This window comes from Rhododendron vialii, chromosome 13a (genome assembly GCF_030253575.1).
Source record: "Rhododendron vialii isolate Sample 1 chromosome 13a, ASM3025357v1".
NCBI lineage: Eukaryota > Viridiplantae > Streptophyta > Magnoliopsida > Ericales > Ericaceae > Rhododendron > Rhododendron vialii.
In genome coordinates, this window is record NC_080569.1 from 18,798,240 (window position 1) to 18,816,066 (window position 17,827).

At 42.4% G+C, this 17,827-nt stretch overlaps 1 protein-coding gene across 1 annotated transcript in view; it reads left to right on the forward strand.

The window, feature by feature from the left end:
• Window positions 1–17,303, forward strand: part of LOC131313669 (zinc transporter 8-like) — a 31,514-nt gene extending 14,211 nt beyond the window's left edge. Inside the window, exons 2-3 of the mRNA XM_058342112.1 lie at window positions 15,076–15,225; window positions 16,819–17,303. Of these exons, the coding sequence (XP_058198095.1) occupies window positions 15,076–15,225; window positions 16,819–17,130 (462 nt within the window). The 3' untranslated portion in view covers window positions 17,131–17,303. The remainder of the gene's footprint in view (window positions 1–15,075; window positions 15,226–16,818) is intronic.
• Window positions 17,304–17,827: the final 524 nt, after the last annotated feature.

A 17,827-nucleotide genomic window follows, 5' to 3' on the forward strand; every position in this document is an offset into this window, starting at 1 on the left:
TTCTCGACCACAGCAATGCACCAAAGCCTTGGATCAAATTGATAGATTGTGACCGAGTCTCAAAGAGAGATTGCCTACGTATCCCATTTTGGGGAATCAGGTCAAAACGTAGTTCAGGTTAAGGTTCACTTGTGTATTTTACCTCACCTTTTACGCTCTAACTTTTGCATAGAACTGCCCATTCGGGTCTTTGGTCTAGCAAGCTTTAGAATATTACCTATTTATTTTTGCCTATACCGCATTCATAGGTTTCTGGTCTAGTAGGTTGCTCTAACTATTGCTTGGAACTGCCCACCCTTGGGGTTTTCAGCCCAACGAGCTTCTCTCATGGAAAAGCAACACTTATGTTAATCCAGGCTGACCAAGGTATTGAATCCGTTGCGATCGAGGTTGATGATCTTTAGCTGCAGCCCCAGATAAAACGGCTTTGATAATGAAGGATCCAAAGTGCTTCGGCTGAAAGTGTCTCACTTTGGGTCATTCTTATGCCTTCTGATTTGTACTTGGCGGAACGCCGCTGTTGTTGCTTTGAACCTAGTATGAAGCCTGGAGCCTTCTAAGCTTCGCTTTACATGGTTTGGCATCCGGTAGCAGGGGGATTTGATGTTCCTTTATCTCGGGATCAACACCGGGTAGGTCTTTGTGAGACCATGCCAAGACGTCGATGAACTCTTCGAGCCTGTTTAACCAGGCACAATGCTCCTCTGGGGACAGTGTTGAACCAATTTGAACTAGCCGAGGGTCTACCTCATCTTTCAAGTTTTTTAAAAACTACAATTTCAATTAATAAGCTGAGCATGCCTTTCGTCTTCCCTTTCGGTGAGGGAACACATTTCCCTGTCAGGGTCGACACAATTTATTCAAAAGCCAGCAAAATACTTAGAAGCAAGATAATGCATATCATAAGAAAGCCCCTCGGGGTTACTAAGTACTTCAAAAGACTCGAATGGAAACTACGACATAGAGGGCCAAGAGGCACAACCTCCGACTCAGAGCTAGACTTAGACAACTTGACAGACACTATGTCAGACTCAGACTCAAAAGTGTCAATGCAAAATAGACGCGATTTGAAAATGCAACTTTTATAGTTACCCTTGGCTTCCTCGCAGAGAGGTGGGATTTAGGAGATATCAGGCCCAAGCAACAGCACTTTGGGCTTCCTCAGCTTCTTCAACCAAACCTACTCGGTGTTCCCATGAACAATGGACCTCGGCCCGTTAATCCGCTCCTTTGTAAGCTCCTCATTACTGTCAATCCAAGTGTCGACGGGGAAGACCTTAATTGCCCAACCTACAGCCATCATGTTAATCTTCAGTTCGAACGGGATGGATACGATTGGTTTGGGTTGGCTTTCTGAGACGATATAATGGCTAGGGTTGAATATGGTGGAGCTCAGGTTGATTTGAGTGGAGGTGATCGATATCTGACTAACCAGAGGGTCAGAGTTGTGTTGAGGCAAGGAGTTAGAAATGACGTTTGGCTTTGGTGGAACTTGAACCATGCCATTGTCAATGAGATCTTGAATCTCATGTCGAAGACGATAACACGCGTCAGTGGGATGGCCAGGCATTTGGTGGAAGGCACAGAAGAGGTGATGCTTGTAACTAGCAGGTAGGACTTTTGGTGGGGAAGTTGGGGTCAAAGATTTGAGATGCCCAAACTTGACGAGTTTTTCCATCACTGCGGACAGATGTGCTTCGAAGACAGAGAAATTTCGAGGTTGGGTTCGGGCCCGGTAGCTTTGGGCGTTTTGAACCTAATTAACATCGGCAGCACGATTGGAGTCGAAAGCCGGAGCATCGCTCCCACTTGTAGCTGTATTGGAGTAGTTGCTGTTATCGAACAACGCGCTACTATTTCTAGAGTAAGCCCTCGGCTTACCTTTTTGTGAGGAGAATTCTCCCCTAGGCAGAATTCCACTCTGCAGTGCATCCTCAACGGCTAGGCCAGACTCGAAGAAAGTCTCAAAGTTGGCAGATGCTTGAACTAGCACGAGGTGCTTAGCATAGTCAGGCTGAAGATTGCGAGAGATGATGCGAAGCTGATCTCTCTCGCTCGGGCGATCAGTCATTTGAGCGGATTTGGCTCTCCACCTCTTAACGAAATCTGCAAAGGACTCCTTTGCTTCCATTTTGGTGGATTCTAATTCACGAGTAGTCATCTTGAGCTGAGAGTTGTAATTATACTATGCAACAAAGGCAGCTCCAATGTCTTCCCAAGTTCTTCTTTTGGAGATGTCAGGAGACAGAAACCATTGAAAAGCGGGCCCAGAGAGGGTCTGTGGGAATAGTTAAGACATAGCCTCACTTTCCACACCCAGCAGCTTCATTGCAGCATGATAGCCAAAGAGATGAGTTCTAGGATCACCGCTCCCGTCGAACTTAACCAAGTTAGGCATCTTGAATTTGTCGGGAAGCCTAGCATTAGGGTACAGGCACAGACGATCCAGGTCAATTCCTCCTGCGCTGATCTTTTCGGATTTGGAGATGGATTCCTCCATTTTGGCCATAAGAGCGGCCATGTTAGGGTTTTGAATAGGCCTAACAACAGCAATGTTCGGGTTTGAAGCAGGCGCACGAGCCTCTGTAGGAGTGGGCCAAACAACGAGACGCCCTGCATGATTTGGATCCACGACAAAGACAGGTTCTGCATGAACATCCACATCGTCCTCGTCCTCCTCTTCTACCGCTGGTGGAAGATGAGTGTTGGCTTCAGTATTCATACTCCTTGAAACGTGTTTGATAGTGACATTGTCAAAATCTTGAATTAATTGCACGACTGCCATGTAATAAGGAGCTAAGTCCTCACTATAGCATTTGAATGTTCCTGCCAAGTGGTTGATTACAAGTTGTGGGCAGCATGCCCGGAAAAAGGCGGATCGATAAGCGCGCTTTTTGGCAGACGAGCGCTCAAATCAGAGTCGCCACTTGGGTTTGAAGGTCCGACACCCAAGGAACAGAACTTAAAACGCTCGCTGCGCTGTTTATTTTGAAAAAGGTGAAAGCACCAGTCCGTCATAACCATATCTGGGTTCGGGAGCCAGGTTACGAGAGGGGAAGGGTTTTAAGGCACCCCTCTCACTCAATCCGGAGATCGGTATCTACTTAAGCATTTGCAAAAACATTTGCGATTCTATTTGATTAATCAATTCTTTAGCCAATTAGGGCGGGGCAACAATTTAATGGGGATTAAAGCTGTAACATTTTGCAGGATGTGATCGATAGCATGCTCGCTTATTGAAACAGTTAGTATAGGATGAAAACAGACTGTTGTTAGAGGTTAAACAGACTGGAATGTCCCTGTTTTGGAGTGTCATGCGCAGGTGGAAACCAGCATGCAATGATCAAGTCACTGTACGTTGATCACACCTGCGCGCGCTATTACACGACCTACGCGCACCAGTAAGCCTAAGCCCACAACTCTTATTTTCAAACCCTCTGGGCTTTGGAAGGACCAGTGCACACCTAGGACAAACCAAACAGTTGATAAACAGTTCTAAGCAGTTATAATATACAGTTTAGATGGTTGAAAAGTCCTATAAATTAACAAAATACCCCATAAACAACGTGGGGACAAAAATAGAGGCCTAAGGCCAAGTTACCCGTGCAAGGCCACTCACTGGTCAGAGATAGACTAGCGCGTGCGTATGGCACTCCGGCGCACGCATGTTGCGCTCTGCCATGCAAGTGTTGCGCCCTGGCGCGCACGTGTCTAAGCCTTTTAACCAGTGTTTGGTTTACATGTTTCTGGGTTCTGGAACATATCCAGAACGATCCCAAGGGTATCCCAAAGCAATCGAAATACAAATTGAACTAAAACTAGCAATTCTAACAAAAGAAAGCAGTAAATTGGTTGTTAACATGCTTACAGTGATCTATACAAAGTAAAAGACATAAAACAGTAGGAAACCAATCCCCACACCGTCCTGCGCACGCAGCCACAGAGTGGCGCGCGTGAGAATGGGACCGACGCGTGCTGGTTCCTACCGCAACGGTTTTTGAAACCTTGAGAGCTTTAGGGTCAGGACTGGTATTGATTACCAGCCTTGGCCCTGCCAGCCCCCCCCCCAGGGATTAGAACGGAAAACAGTAGGTATGCTATACCTAAATCGAGTTTGAACGGATGATTGAGCTTTGAGGTTTGAGACTTGAATGAGGTGTTTGAATGGTTGTGTGATGGAAGAGGAAGAACAAACTATGTTCTTGGAAGCTTTTGATTTTTCTAACCCTTTTGAATATCTTTTTTGTTGGAACCTTTTTGAAATTGTTAACCCTTTCAATGGAAGAAGGAGAGGGGTATTTATAGGGAGGGATGGTGGTAGGTTGGAGCTGCAAAGAGAGGATGTAACGCCCCGAATTTTGGGTACATTAAAAAGACAATTTCATTAAAAACCTCAAAATGGAGTCTGGCTCTTATTACAACAAAACTCCCACAAGAGTTTAATATTTACACAAATGGAGGGGGTTTCTAGGGTTCCTAACTACAGCTCCTCTTGCTCCTCCATTCTTGCCAGCTCCTCAGCTTCAAAAGCCTCCACGGTGATCTGCTTACCCTGATTATCTACAAAATCTGACACAGTATACCAGCGTCACCACCGATATAATATGTCAGGGTCACCAAAAAGGCAACACCGTGAGCTACAAAGCTCAGCAGAGAAATCCCATACCCGCTAACCCATAACTTACAAACAACAGGTTAAACAAACATCGATTTCCACATGATACATGTATACACAGCTAACAATGACACATCCACATTCGTTAATCAACTATCGTTGGTGTTCAAGATTTTCTTTATTTCTCCTACGTGACTCTTCGTAGACTGTGCCAACATTTTCATTTACAAATCAACCTTTCAAAAACCACTTTGTTTAAACACACCCAACCTTTCAAAATCATTTGCATTGGCTCCGTACCGCGGATAACCAAGCTACACACCCAACCTCGGTTCCGCCGTTCCGGGTTCCCGAGTATCCTCACAATGGTTCCGCCGTCCCGGGTTCCCATTGGCACACAAAAATATTTGCATTGGCTCCGTACCGCGGATAACCAAGCCATACCTCACCATGGTTCCGCCGCTCCGGTTTCCCATGGGAACGCACACATTTCAAAACCCTCGGTTCCGCCGCTCCGAGTTTCCGAGTATCCCACAATGGTTCCGCCGCTCCGGGTTCCCAATTGGGGTTTTCGAAATCTAAAAACCTCGGTTCCACCGCTCCGGGTTCCCAAGTATCCCCACAATGATTCCGCCGCTCCGGGTTCTCATTGGGTTTTTCAACACACACCACACAATGGGCTACCATGTTCGGCCACATTGCGGCTTCCAAAACTTTTCACCCTTTTCAAATGTTTCTTTTACACACACAACTCACATAATGCCACCCAAAATCGGTCATTATGTTGTTTCAAAATATTTCCTTCCTCGAAAAACATTTCCCTTCATTAACCACACCCTAGGTGTTATGTTTCTACTTTCTCGGTTCTCGTGTCTCGTTTACATGCAAAGACTCCGCGGCAGGACAAAACAAGCATGAATCATTCTAACAAGATTATCCAATTCTATATTACTTATCACGCTAAATCACCACATATAGCATAACGCCACATGTACGGACGCCCTTGGAGTGTATCACTTATGCTTTATTCAAAGCACAACGCCACATGTACGGACGCCCTTGGAGTGAAATCACTTATGCTTTATCACACCACAAGTAATACAAGTAATTCATATATGCATACTCATAATCATCTTTAAAGATCAAAATACAAATACTTCGAAACAAACGATAAGTACGTAAATAAAGATTACCTACTTTATACTTGAGTAAGTAAGTAATAGGAAGTAAGTAAGGATTTCCTTACCGTTCTTCTAGGCGGTAGTAACCGCTTACGGAAGGTTAGTCGGCTACGAAAAGTACGTCGGTGGTCGGGCGGAGTAACTTCCTACGGTATGCCTTCGGGAGCTTCGAAAGAGAAAGGTTTCTCTCGAAACTTGACCTTGACTAATACTACTACTACTTTTGGATCGAGAGGGTGGTTGAGTGGCGGTTTAGTGGCGGCTTAGGTTGAGTTTCTTGAAGAACTCAAGAACAACTCAAGAACATGAAGAACAAAAGAAGAACAAAGAAAGAACAAGATTTTCTAGAGAGAGAAGTTGCTAGGTGAAGGTGTGAGTTGAATGGCATGGAAATGGCTCTATTTATAGACCAAACCTTGGCTCCCTCTCTTCTCACAAGGCCGGCCCCCTTCTCTCTCACCATACCTCACACTTTGACACTTGTCATGCACTTATGGAAGATCAAAGGCTAAACCCTAGGTTTGCATGGCTAGTTTGTACCTTGGATGGGATTATGGAAGATTTGGTTGTAAAGAAGGAGACAATGGTACAAGATTTGGGTACTAACCAATCCTAGAAGTACAATGGAAGGTAGATTTAGTCTAGGAAGAATCTTTACCCAAGGATTTGAAAGGATGAGAAAGATCAAGGAGGGTACAACAAAATCTCTCTCTCCCTCTCCTATCTCTCTCTCTCTCTCTCTCGGCCCTCTCCTCTCTCTCCCTCTCTCTCTCTTGCAAAAGTACACATATATATATACTTATGTACTACAATGCAAGAATACAAATAAAATATAGGTACTTTTGTACAAAAGATCAAAGTAGTCTTAAAGATCAAGATTTTCTAAATAAACTAATAAATGGGCACATGTTTGATTAAACAAATAAACTAGTGTACTAATGTACTCTAGGAAGATCAACTCCCCAATAAATTAATCCAATTGGGTATAAAACCCCAATATAAAATAATATAAAAGTACTTAGGAGAATCTTAGGCCTTAAAGGCTATTAAGGCTACTAAGTACTTTACATAATAAAATATTATGTACTTTATCACATGGGGAGAAATAAAAGACTAATTTAATGAACCCATGTACTTGATGAAAGATTAACCCTTTTACCCATTGGGTAATAAATCCCTTAACTTTTATTGTCCAATGGACAATAGCTACTAGAGAACTTTTATAGTAAAATAATCAAAAAGTACTTTGAAGCATGTGACAAAGGCCATATATTTAAATATAGGTGCGGTACCAAGTACCCCAATTAAATAAAAAGGCTAGGATTCTCCCCATTAGTTTATAATAGAGTACAAGTACTATTTATTTAATAAAGTACTTTGGAAAATCTAGGGTTTAGATATACCCCAATAGTTAAATGCATAAAAGTACATGGGAGTCCAAATCTTGATTATTAAAATAAAACCTTGTACCTGGTAGGAAGATTAAGGCTATTACCCAATGGGTAATAAATTCCCTAGCGGTTAATAACCAAAGGATAATAGAAGTACAAGTACTTTTTATTTTAGAATAAGATTTTTGAAAGACTACATGTACTTTAGTCAAAATATAATAATGAAAAGGTTATTGTCCAATGGACAAAAATTACCCTAGCAACTATGGACCAATGGGTAATGGAAAAGGTTCAAAAGTTTCAAAAGGTTCATCTAGTAACTAGGTGAGTTGGTTGCTCGGTTCCTCCAAGCAGTCGGTTAGAAACTAACTAAATTGGTCAAGTAGGGTTTCTAGTCGAGAGTTTAACCAACGACCGAAATCTAACTACGACGAAAATTAACAAGAAATCATATAGTCACTCAAGAGAAAATAAGTAATTCAAATAAAATTCAAATATTTAACGAAATTTTTATTGACCAAAATTCAGGGGCGTTACAGAGGAGCTCAGCCAGTCCACGAGGCTGGCTGAGGTTGCATTGGTTGCCAAGGTTCCTCCTTAAGAAAGGTTGGTGGGGACAGGCATTGCGCTCCAGCGCGCGCGGGAGCCAGTCTGGCGCGCACGGGTTGCACCCTGGCGCGCATGGGTCAACTTTGACTGTTGACCACACCTGACAGCTTGACCCGCGTGCGCGGGTTTGGGAGTAGCGCGCGCGTGTACCACCTACTCATGTATTGGTCAATGGTCAAGCTTTGACCATTGATTGACCAACACCTGTCAAGTTGATCTGCACTCGTAGGCTCTCAATCAACGCATGCTAGTAGGGTTTTTGGCTTTTGAAGTGACTTCGGCTAGATTAGATTCAAGGGTTTTGCAAACACTCAAAGCTCAAACACTCAATATTCCCGGGGTGTTCTTGATTCATTTCATCATTGGAAAATCAAAAATCGAAAGTAAACTAATCTGGAAGCCCAGATTGGGGTGTCTACACAAGGTTTGAATCCCCAATAACTTTTACTCCTCTGGCCTCTAGATCCCTAAAGATTTCAAGGCCTATAACTACTTTTTCATATTTGGCTTAATTGTTTGTACATGGGAAATCAAATTAAAAAGACAATTCAGTTCTCAAGTCTTGGGGAGAAATGATAATTACTCCACAGTCTGAGACCTCTTGAGTCCTTGATCCATCAAAAAGCAGCGTCCAAGGAGTGAGTGATATTTTAAGAGCGCTTAGTCTTATCTTAGATTCATCGCCGATATCTACACGTGGATGATCAGCAAGAAAATCTGCCAAGGCTTGGCCCTTCACAGCTTTTTGAGTAATGTATTGAAAACTGAATTCTATTAGAGCTAAAGGCCATTTGCCAATTCGGCCTCTCATGATTGGCCGAGAAAGCAAGTATTTAACTAGATCTGTTTTACTTATAATGTAAACCAAAACAGGAAGCATGTAGTGCCTCAATTTTATTGCTGAAAAGTACAAGGCAAGAGAGATCTTTTCAATAGGAGTGTATCTTCTTTCACAAGGAGTAAACAACCTACTTAAATAATAAACCGCCTGTTCCTTTCCTTGAGCGTTGTCTTGAGCTAAAAGGCCTCCAATAGAGCCTTCAGCTACTGAAATGTAGAGCTTCAAAGGCTTGTTCTTGATGGGAGGCATAAGGACTAGAGCCGTTGCTAAATAACCTTTGATCTCGTCAAAGGCTTTCTGATGGCTCGCCTCCCAAAAAAAGTGTCATGGTCCTTCAGCTTCAAGAGTTGAAAAAAGATCTGAACCCTTCCTGCTAGGTTTGAGATGAACCTTCTCAAGAAGTTGAATGAACCTAAGAGCTTCTGTAACTCCTTCTTGGTGGTAGGAGGCTTAGCTTCCATGATTGCTTTGGCCTTGTTCTTGTCAACCTCAAACCCTCTGTTGTGGACCAGAAATCCAAGGAACTTGCCTACAGAAACTTCAAAGGCGCACTTTAAGGGGTTTACTTTCAAATCAAACTGTTGCATCCTCAAGAATGACCTCCTCAAGTGTTTCAAATGTTCATCATAGGACTGAGACTTGACCACGATATCGTCAATGTAGATCTTCATGAAACGGCCAATGAAATCATGAAATATGGCGTTCATTGCTCGTTGGAACGAAGCACCTGCATTCTTTAGGCTGAAGGGCATTACGACCCACTCAAAGGTTCCCAGGGCTCCAGGACACCTAAAAGTAGTCTTAGTCGTATCGGCCTCATCGATAAAGATCTGATTGTAGCCAGAATGTCCATCCATAAAGGACAGAACCTTGTGACCAGAAGCTCCATCCACTAACTGATCTGCAAGTGACATTGGATACTCATCCTTTGGAGATGCCAAATTCAAGTTTCTGAAATCCACACATACTCTGACCTTGCCTTTCTTCTTAAGGATTGGCACAATATTAGAGAGCCAAATGACATACTTGGCTGTTCGTATGAATCCAACATTGAAAAGATGTTGGATCTCATCTTTGACCTGTAAATAGACCTTATTGGACATCCTTCTTGGCGGTTGCTTGAAAGGTCTAAATTCTGGTTGAATAGGCAGCTTGTGCTCCACTAGGTCTCTGGACAGACCTGGCAGCTCCTCATAAGTCCAAGCAAAACAGGACTTGAACTCTTTTAAGAGTTGGATGAACTTCTTCTTGACATCCTCTGGCAGAAGTTGACTAATACATATAGGTCTGGGATTCTCTGCATCTCCCAAATTAACTTCTTCCAAAGGATCTTGCACGTCAGCTTTTAGATCATCCAACTTGGCTGGGGCTACCTCAAGGTCTTCCAATTGGATTTCATCCAGATCTTCAACCAAATTTTCATCCTCGTTGATTACTTTGGTCGCACAAGCCAAATAATCTTCCTTTGATTCTTGATTTTCCATCAGCCTCCTTTCTAGTAAATAAGCTTTAAATTTTGATAATGTGGTTTGAAGGGCCACATGTTTCTCTATTTTTGAAGGGCTTACTGACATTGAGAAGGACGTTTAAATGAAGCTGTAATCGGCCTACTTGACTCCGTGATCATTGGACTGATTAACTCTTGAAAAAGTGCCTTCACTTCTTTTGCTAACTTGTTATTATGAATAGGGGCTATCTTGTGACGGCCATACTTATGAAGACCTGCCACCTTCATTGGACCAACCCCCTCATCATATAAATGGGCCTCAACATGATTAGTAGAGGCCTGGAAAGGTTTACGGTTAGCCCATATCACCTCCACATCGTCTTGATTCCAAAAGATAAGACATTGGTGAAGGGTTGAGGGAACTGCTAAACAGAAGTGAATCAAATCTCTCCCCAGTAGAACATTGAAGGAAGAGTGTGAATTAACAACAAAGAAAGGTGTTGTTAAGGTCTTGGATCCTACCGTTAGGCTCATGATCAAAATACCTTGACATGCTGTCTCATTTCCAGTGAAATTAGTCAAGGTTGAAATGCATGAGACTAGGTCTTGAACAGTCTTTCCAAGCTTTTGCATCATAAACCTAGGAATGAAATTGGTTGCTGACCCATTATCCATTAGGAGACGGTTGATTGGCATCCCATCGAGACAACCCATGATGTATAAGGGCTTGATGTGTTTGTTCATCGTGAGACTTGGCCTCTCAAAGATCACGCTAGCTGCCCGATCCTTAGTCTTTCCTTCAGTCTCATCCTTTAGCACAATCACTGAAGGCCCGTTCAGTCGTACAGAGAAGGACTCATTTAGAATTTTAGCTGTTTGCCCCATCTCTACAACATCCCCCTCTATAGTTGTCGGAGTGTTGTCTTTGGCCTCTAGATCTGCTGGTAGGATTACTACCACGTTGCATTGCATATCACGACCCTGTCCAGGCCTAAACTCTTTGGCCTGTGGATTCAGATTTGACTTGCCCCCCCGAGTCTGGCTTCCTTGGTTCAAGGGTTGTCTTCTGGAGCAAAGTCACTTGCCTTGGTGAAGGCTGAATCCTAGTCTCCTTAAGAGTTGTTTCCAAGAGAGGTTGTTTCTTGGATACTGTAGCTTGCTTTGCAGGTGGTTGGGTAATAGCTTCCTTGTATGTCTTCTCCGAAGGGACTTGCTTCTTAGATAAAGTCTTTGGAGGAGGCTCAATGATAGCCTCATCCACAGTCCTTTCTAAGGGCTTGTATACTCTTTTTGCCTTAGGTTTTTCAACCATAGGCTCTTCAATTAGGAGTTCCACCTTCATCTTCCCCTTGGGATTATCTTCAATCATTGGGTCGTCTAGTAGATTTGTCTCTTCCTCAGCCTTTCTAGCTACCTGCCTGAATTGTTGGCGGCGCATTTTCTGAGATTTGGACAAAGGCAGAGGTTCAGAAGGAAACTTAGGATGCTCAACCCTATACCATTCATTTGGAGGAGTGACTAGAGGTCTTATAGCCCTTGGCTTGTCCTTGAAAGGAGCAGATATCCTTAAATTCTCCAGCTCATCCTCAACTTCAACCAAACCTGGCTGGATTCGGTTGAAGACAGATTCACGTGCAACCCTCTTCCCCTTAGATCTAAGTGGCTCATCAGGATTGGGTTCAACCTTTCCCACAATAATGCTCTTCAGGGTTGGTTTACAAGGACTAGCATGATGGCCACACTCTGTGCATATCATGGAACAAGTTGGCCTTTCTGGTTTCTTCACCCCTATAAGTCTAGACCACCATGAATTTTGCTTTTCAAACCTCTTGACTTGCTCAGTCCTGAAATCCCCCTCATCATAATCATAATATGGATCCCAGTACCTACCTGGGTTGGACTTGTGAACTACTTTGGAAGGGGCTCCCAAACTTATCTTCTGTCTAGGAACAGTCCTAGGCATGCCTCTCATGTTGACATAGACCATATTTGTACTCAACCCTAAGGGAAAAGGATTGCCATCCACCCCTATGGGCAGGTTATCCTTCTCGGGAAATTTGAACTCACCCCGCTCAATTTTGTCCTGGATATCATTTCTAAATACTATGCAGTTATTAGTTGTATGACTCCAAGAGTTGTGGTACTTATAATACTCTTTGCCCTTCAGTTCTTCCGGAGTTGGAATCTTGTGACCAAATGGCAATTTGAGTAACTTGTAAGCAAAGAGTTGATCAAAGATAGCCTCAGCCCTGCCAACGTCAAAAGTATAGGCCCTGGTTGGCCTATTAAAAGTGTTCTGGATAGGTTGCTTCGTTGGTTCCATCTTGACAAAGGCTTTGCAAATGTATGGCTTCTTATTGATGATTTCAGCCACTGCTACATCTGGGTCTGCCTCTGTTTCCACTGCAACAACCTCGTAATTAGGGTCACGGTAATATGTTCCCTTGGATGCTGTCTTCCTATCCTACTCCTCTGCCAAGAACCTTTTATAATGGGAGGCCTTAGAGGATAATTCAAACAAGTCTCTGAATTCTGTCCCATAGAAATTCTTCATTTCAAAGCCCAAGTCGTTTAATGCTATACGCACATATTCGGCCTCTGGAAGGACAATCTTGCATTTGAATCGAGCAGTTTTGAAACGTAAGATATAGGACTCCATAGATTCGAGATGGATTTGACGATAGCATGACAAGTCTGCCAACGTCACTTCTGCTTCTACCCTGTAGAACTGTTGGTGGAACATTTCCTCCAACTGTGCCCAGGTCTGCACTGAGTTAGGTGGCAAGTTAATGTACCAAGTAAAGACTGTCCCAGTAAGAGAATTGGGAAAAAGCCTCAACTTTAGAGCATCAATGGTCCCAGCCTCTCCACATTGAACTTGAAACTTGGCAATGTGCTCCACTATTGACTGCATGCTTTCACCATTGAAGGTCTAGAATTCTAAGACTCTATGGCCCTTTGGGAAATGTGTATTGTCTACCTCTTCGGTATGAGGCTTCCTATACATTGGCCTTCCTAAAGGTCTGAAACCAGGCCCTAACTGCTTCTGGAGCAAGTTCAGGACTGGATCCCTTCCCATAGACAGGTCTGGCATAGGAGGCGGCTGCGGGCGTGCCTCTTGTGCTTGTTGGTTCTGGACTGGACTTGCCCCCCGAGTATCAGAGCTTTGAGGAGTGTGAGTACTTCCTTTGTCTTTTCCAGAACCTTGGCCTCCTTGTAAAGGCCTTTTGTCCATCTTGTCAGACTTGTCAAGTTTGGGTTGGTCTTCAACCAAAACAAACCTTTGATCGTTATTTGCTAGAGGTGTCTGGGCTCCTCCAATCACAACTCCCTTTTCTTTTTGCCCTTCAAATGTAGGGTAGTTAGATGACGTAGCGTGGTAAAATGTTTAAGGAGGGGGAGGTGCCCCCAATAAGCTAGCTTGGTCTTGACCGTTGCCATAAACACCAAACTATGGAAAGCCCTGCTGCTGAGTAGCGAGCGGTAGCCTCTCTGTAAGCGTAGCAACCGTTTTGTTGACTACTATGGTCAGAGGTTCCAAGGACTGAGAGAACGACTATGTAACGTTGTGGGAGATCTCACGTCCTGCTAAAAAACTATAATTTTTGATGCTGTCGGTAGCGTCGCTAAGATCTTGAGCGCTGATCTGAAGACCAGCTCCCTTGAGTAATGGCACGTCGACTGCCACTCCCTCGGGACTCTGTGGTGGATCAAGGATGGGTGGAACCCTTAGATGATTAGGGTCCCACCGGGTGTGCCAAAAAGATGTTCGGATCCGATATGGCTCAAGGGCTGAGCGAGGGTGTGCCAAGACTTGTCGTGTCTAACGTAAGGGCTGAGCGTCCCTTTTCTGACTTCGAATTTGTAAGAGCGATCGTGCTGTAAACCTAAGGGCTGGATTGCAGTGTTGATTCGTGGTTTTGCCTTTACGAGTAAGGACTTAATAATTTCCTAACCGTGTAGAAAAAGAAGTAACAATGTAGAATAACTTTATTATGTTGTAATAATAAAGTTGGGGGTACAAGAGAGATGAAATAACTTTATTATGTCATATAATAAAGTTTGGGGTACAAGAGAGATAGAAACTCGAATTACTTGAAGAAGTAATTGAGTGAATGTGAGAGAAGTGATAATTGCTTCACTGGAAAGGCTTTGATTTTAAGCGTTGAGCTTGATTGGTGTGTTGACCATTTTTTCTTCTTGAGTTCTTCTATTTTTAGGCCAAGTGATCCCACGGTTTTGCATGCAAATGATTTTCCAGCCTTCACCATATGGCGCCATGTGTCCCATGATTCCTCCATCATGCCTGAGTGAGTAGTTACCAGAAGTTGAGAAAGGCTAGTGAGCCTCTCCTATTTTTTCTCTTCGAGATCATGGGCAGTTAATTGGATAATGGGTTTCCTCCATTTCCTATTCTCGTGGCACTCAGTAATTCATGGGCTATTTGACCTAGTCAAATGGTCATGCGGCAAAACAATCCCACTAACTTGCTTTCTTTTCTTCCTTGAGGTTCCTTCAGAATAATTCAACAATGGGCCTCTTGTATAAAAAGCCTTGCAAAAATTAAATGGGCCTCCTTTTTTCTTCAAATATTGTAACCCATAGCCCATGATTTTTTGGGTGCACACTTGGATTGGACTGAAACTAAACGGGCCCAATTAATATTGCATTGGCCCATTACTCTCAACCCAATAACTCTCCACTTTATGGCCCAATTTAATTGAATTTCAATTAAATGGCCGCCCAACGCTAGTCTAGGACTCGGTGTCAAAAACAGGTGTAAACAACTCGCCATCGCGTCAAAACATAGACATGTAGGTGTAGATAGTCAAACTGCTGAAGGCAAATGCACGTTAGATCGATCGAAGGAAAAACTACAATCTCAATATTTAACTTAATTAATTACTTGGAGAATTCAAATATGTACAGTAATAGAATTTCCTCAGTGGTTGATGCATGTTTTCTGCAATGGCATATCCATATATACATAGGTTTTGGAGATGGGAATTGTGGTGCATTCGGTGGTTATTGGGATATCCATGGGCGCTACACAAAGTCCCAAAACAATCAAACCCCTTACTGCAGCTTTGAGTTTCCATCAATTCTTTGAAGGCATGGGATTGGGCGGATGTATTTCTCAGGTATCATCTCCATCTCAATTTTTCTGTTAAACAATACTCCTATAAGTCTAGACCTTTCATTTCTATAAATCCTATGCTTAGCAAGTGTTAAGAGTTTTTATAAGTCTAGACCATCCATGTTTTGCTACCAATGGTCAGAATCAATTTTTCAAACACTTATCTAAAAGGAATGATTTTGGACTGATTTTATTTGTTATGCATGGAAGAAAAACTTTAATTGATATATATATATATATATATATATATATATATATATATACGGAACGGTTCAATGGACACCCTAAAAAAACACCCAAAAAAACACCCATAATCTCATTCTCATAGTTCCCGATCAAATTTTTATGATCCGAACCGTTCAATGTGTGCAGAATGTGATTTTAAGGGTGCCCGCGAGAAATTAGCAAAAAAAATGACCGGGAAAGGTTTGATTTAAGCAGTTTTTATTTGAACCGTTCAATAAAAAACCGTTCGAAACTGTTCGGATCAAGCCCTTCTCGGTCATTTTTTTTGCTGATTTCTTGCGGGTACCCTTAAAATCACGTTCTGATCACATTGAGCGGCTCGGATCATCAAAATTTGATCGGGAGCTATGGGGTGTTTTTTTAGGTGTCCCCGGAACCGCCCCGATATACATATATATATATATATATATATATATATATATATATATATATATATATATATATATATATATATATATATATATATGGTAATCGACACAATCTATGTTGATTTTATTTGTTATGGAAGTAAAACTCATATATGGTACTCCCTCCGTCCCTTGTTTAGAGTACAATATTTCATTTTGGGCAGTTCCTTAATAAGTGTCAATTTTGTAAAGTTAGTGGGTAAAAGTTGGCGCATTATCTATTATGTCCCTAAAAGTGTATTCCATTTTAAAAAGTTAGTGAGTAAAAGTGTAATGATGATAGGTAAGTAGGAAAAGTGGAGGAAAAAATTAATGTAAAAGGTATAATGATAATGTATTTTTAATAAATTGAAGTTACGAGCAAGATACTTAAAAAGGAACAGAGAGAGTAGAACTTTAATTGAGCGTTTGAGCCGTGCCCGGCATAGGCAAACACTAGTAGTACTATATAATGACACACCATTAATAATACTCCAAAACAAAAACAATAACCATAAAAGTACATACCGCGGGTGCACTTTTATACATAATTGGATTCTGTCTTCTTCCTAATTACTGCTTCTTTTTTCTGTTTTTGCAATTGCTTTATTTTCATTATTAGTGATCTTTTTATAGAGTTTGGTCTTTTTTTTAAATACCTTTTCAATTCTTCTCGGCAGAAAAAATAACAAAAATACAAGTCATTTGAATATATATATAAAAGCCAAAAACTTCTTGTGGTTTGGCTTATTTTTTACTACTACTTAAATATAGTGAGCTTTTTCAACTTACCTTTTTTGCAATATTTTTTACTTTTTGATTCATTAATTTGTCAAGATGAATTAGGAAATTAAAAGCACTTACTCAAAGCTACAAAAAAAAAAAAAAAGGGTCAGAAAAGACTAAAATGAATAAGTTATGCCAAACTCACATATGTTTGTTTTTGAATTGATCACAATGCTCAGGCAAAATACAAGAAGGGAGCAATCACAATAATGATACTATTCTTCTCCCTCACAACTCCAACGGGGATAGGCATTGGAATTGGGATATCAAACATATACAATGAGTACAACCCAACTGCACTCATTGTTGAAGGTGTTCTAAATTCGGGTTCGGCTGGAATCCTAATCTACATGGCTCTTGTTGATCTTCTTGCATCCGATTTCATGAACCCTAATTTGCAAATCAATTTTAGGCTCCAGCTTGGATCCAATGTTGCCCTTCTCATTGGAGCTTGTTCCATGTCAATTTTGGCCAAATGGGGAGGAGCATAGTTATTTGTTGTTGTTGTTGTTTTGCTTTTCTCCGTTGTTGCAATGTAATCTAAAAGTGCCCCTTTAATGGGCAAAGTTTATGTGTCATCATGGAGTATGCTTACATCATTTAGATCTTGCAGGGGTCAAAATGCTAAAAATCTTGGGGAGTGATTGGACTTGATTTTCGCACTAATTTGGGAAGTATGAATATTATTAATTTCATAGTTGGTAAAAGTGATTAAGGGTTTCATCCCTACTTTCTCCCTACCTAGTTAGGCTTTTTCCACTTTTTTGTTCCTAGTATCCCTACTCGTTTCTCAGACTCAGTCCAGTTCTCTCGTCTTCTCCCACACTCGCCTCCACCCACGGCCTCTGTTGTGGGGAGGTGGAGCCGCCACCCTCCTTGGCCCACCTACCCCCCACTCTGTCTTGCAGGCCACCCACCCTCAACCCCAGGCCGGGCACTAGACCGGATCTTGTTCCCTCAACCTCTTCCACCGCCTTTCTCGTATCACCGCCGCTGATCTCCCTCGCCACTCTTTCCTCACCGCCTAACCCCCGTCACCTCTCACCCTCCTTTCCACCGCTTTTAACCCCCACTTCTCGCCTCACCATGGGTCCATTTTTGGTCAGATCTAATCATGGGTTGATGTTGGGTGGCTTGTGCCCCCTCCGGCTAATAACGACTCCAAAGGCCGACGGCGGCGGCTATTGT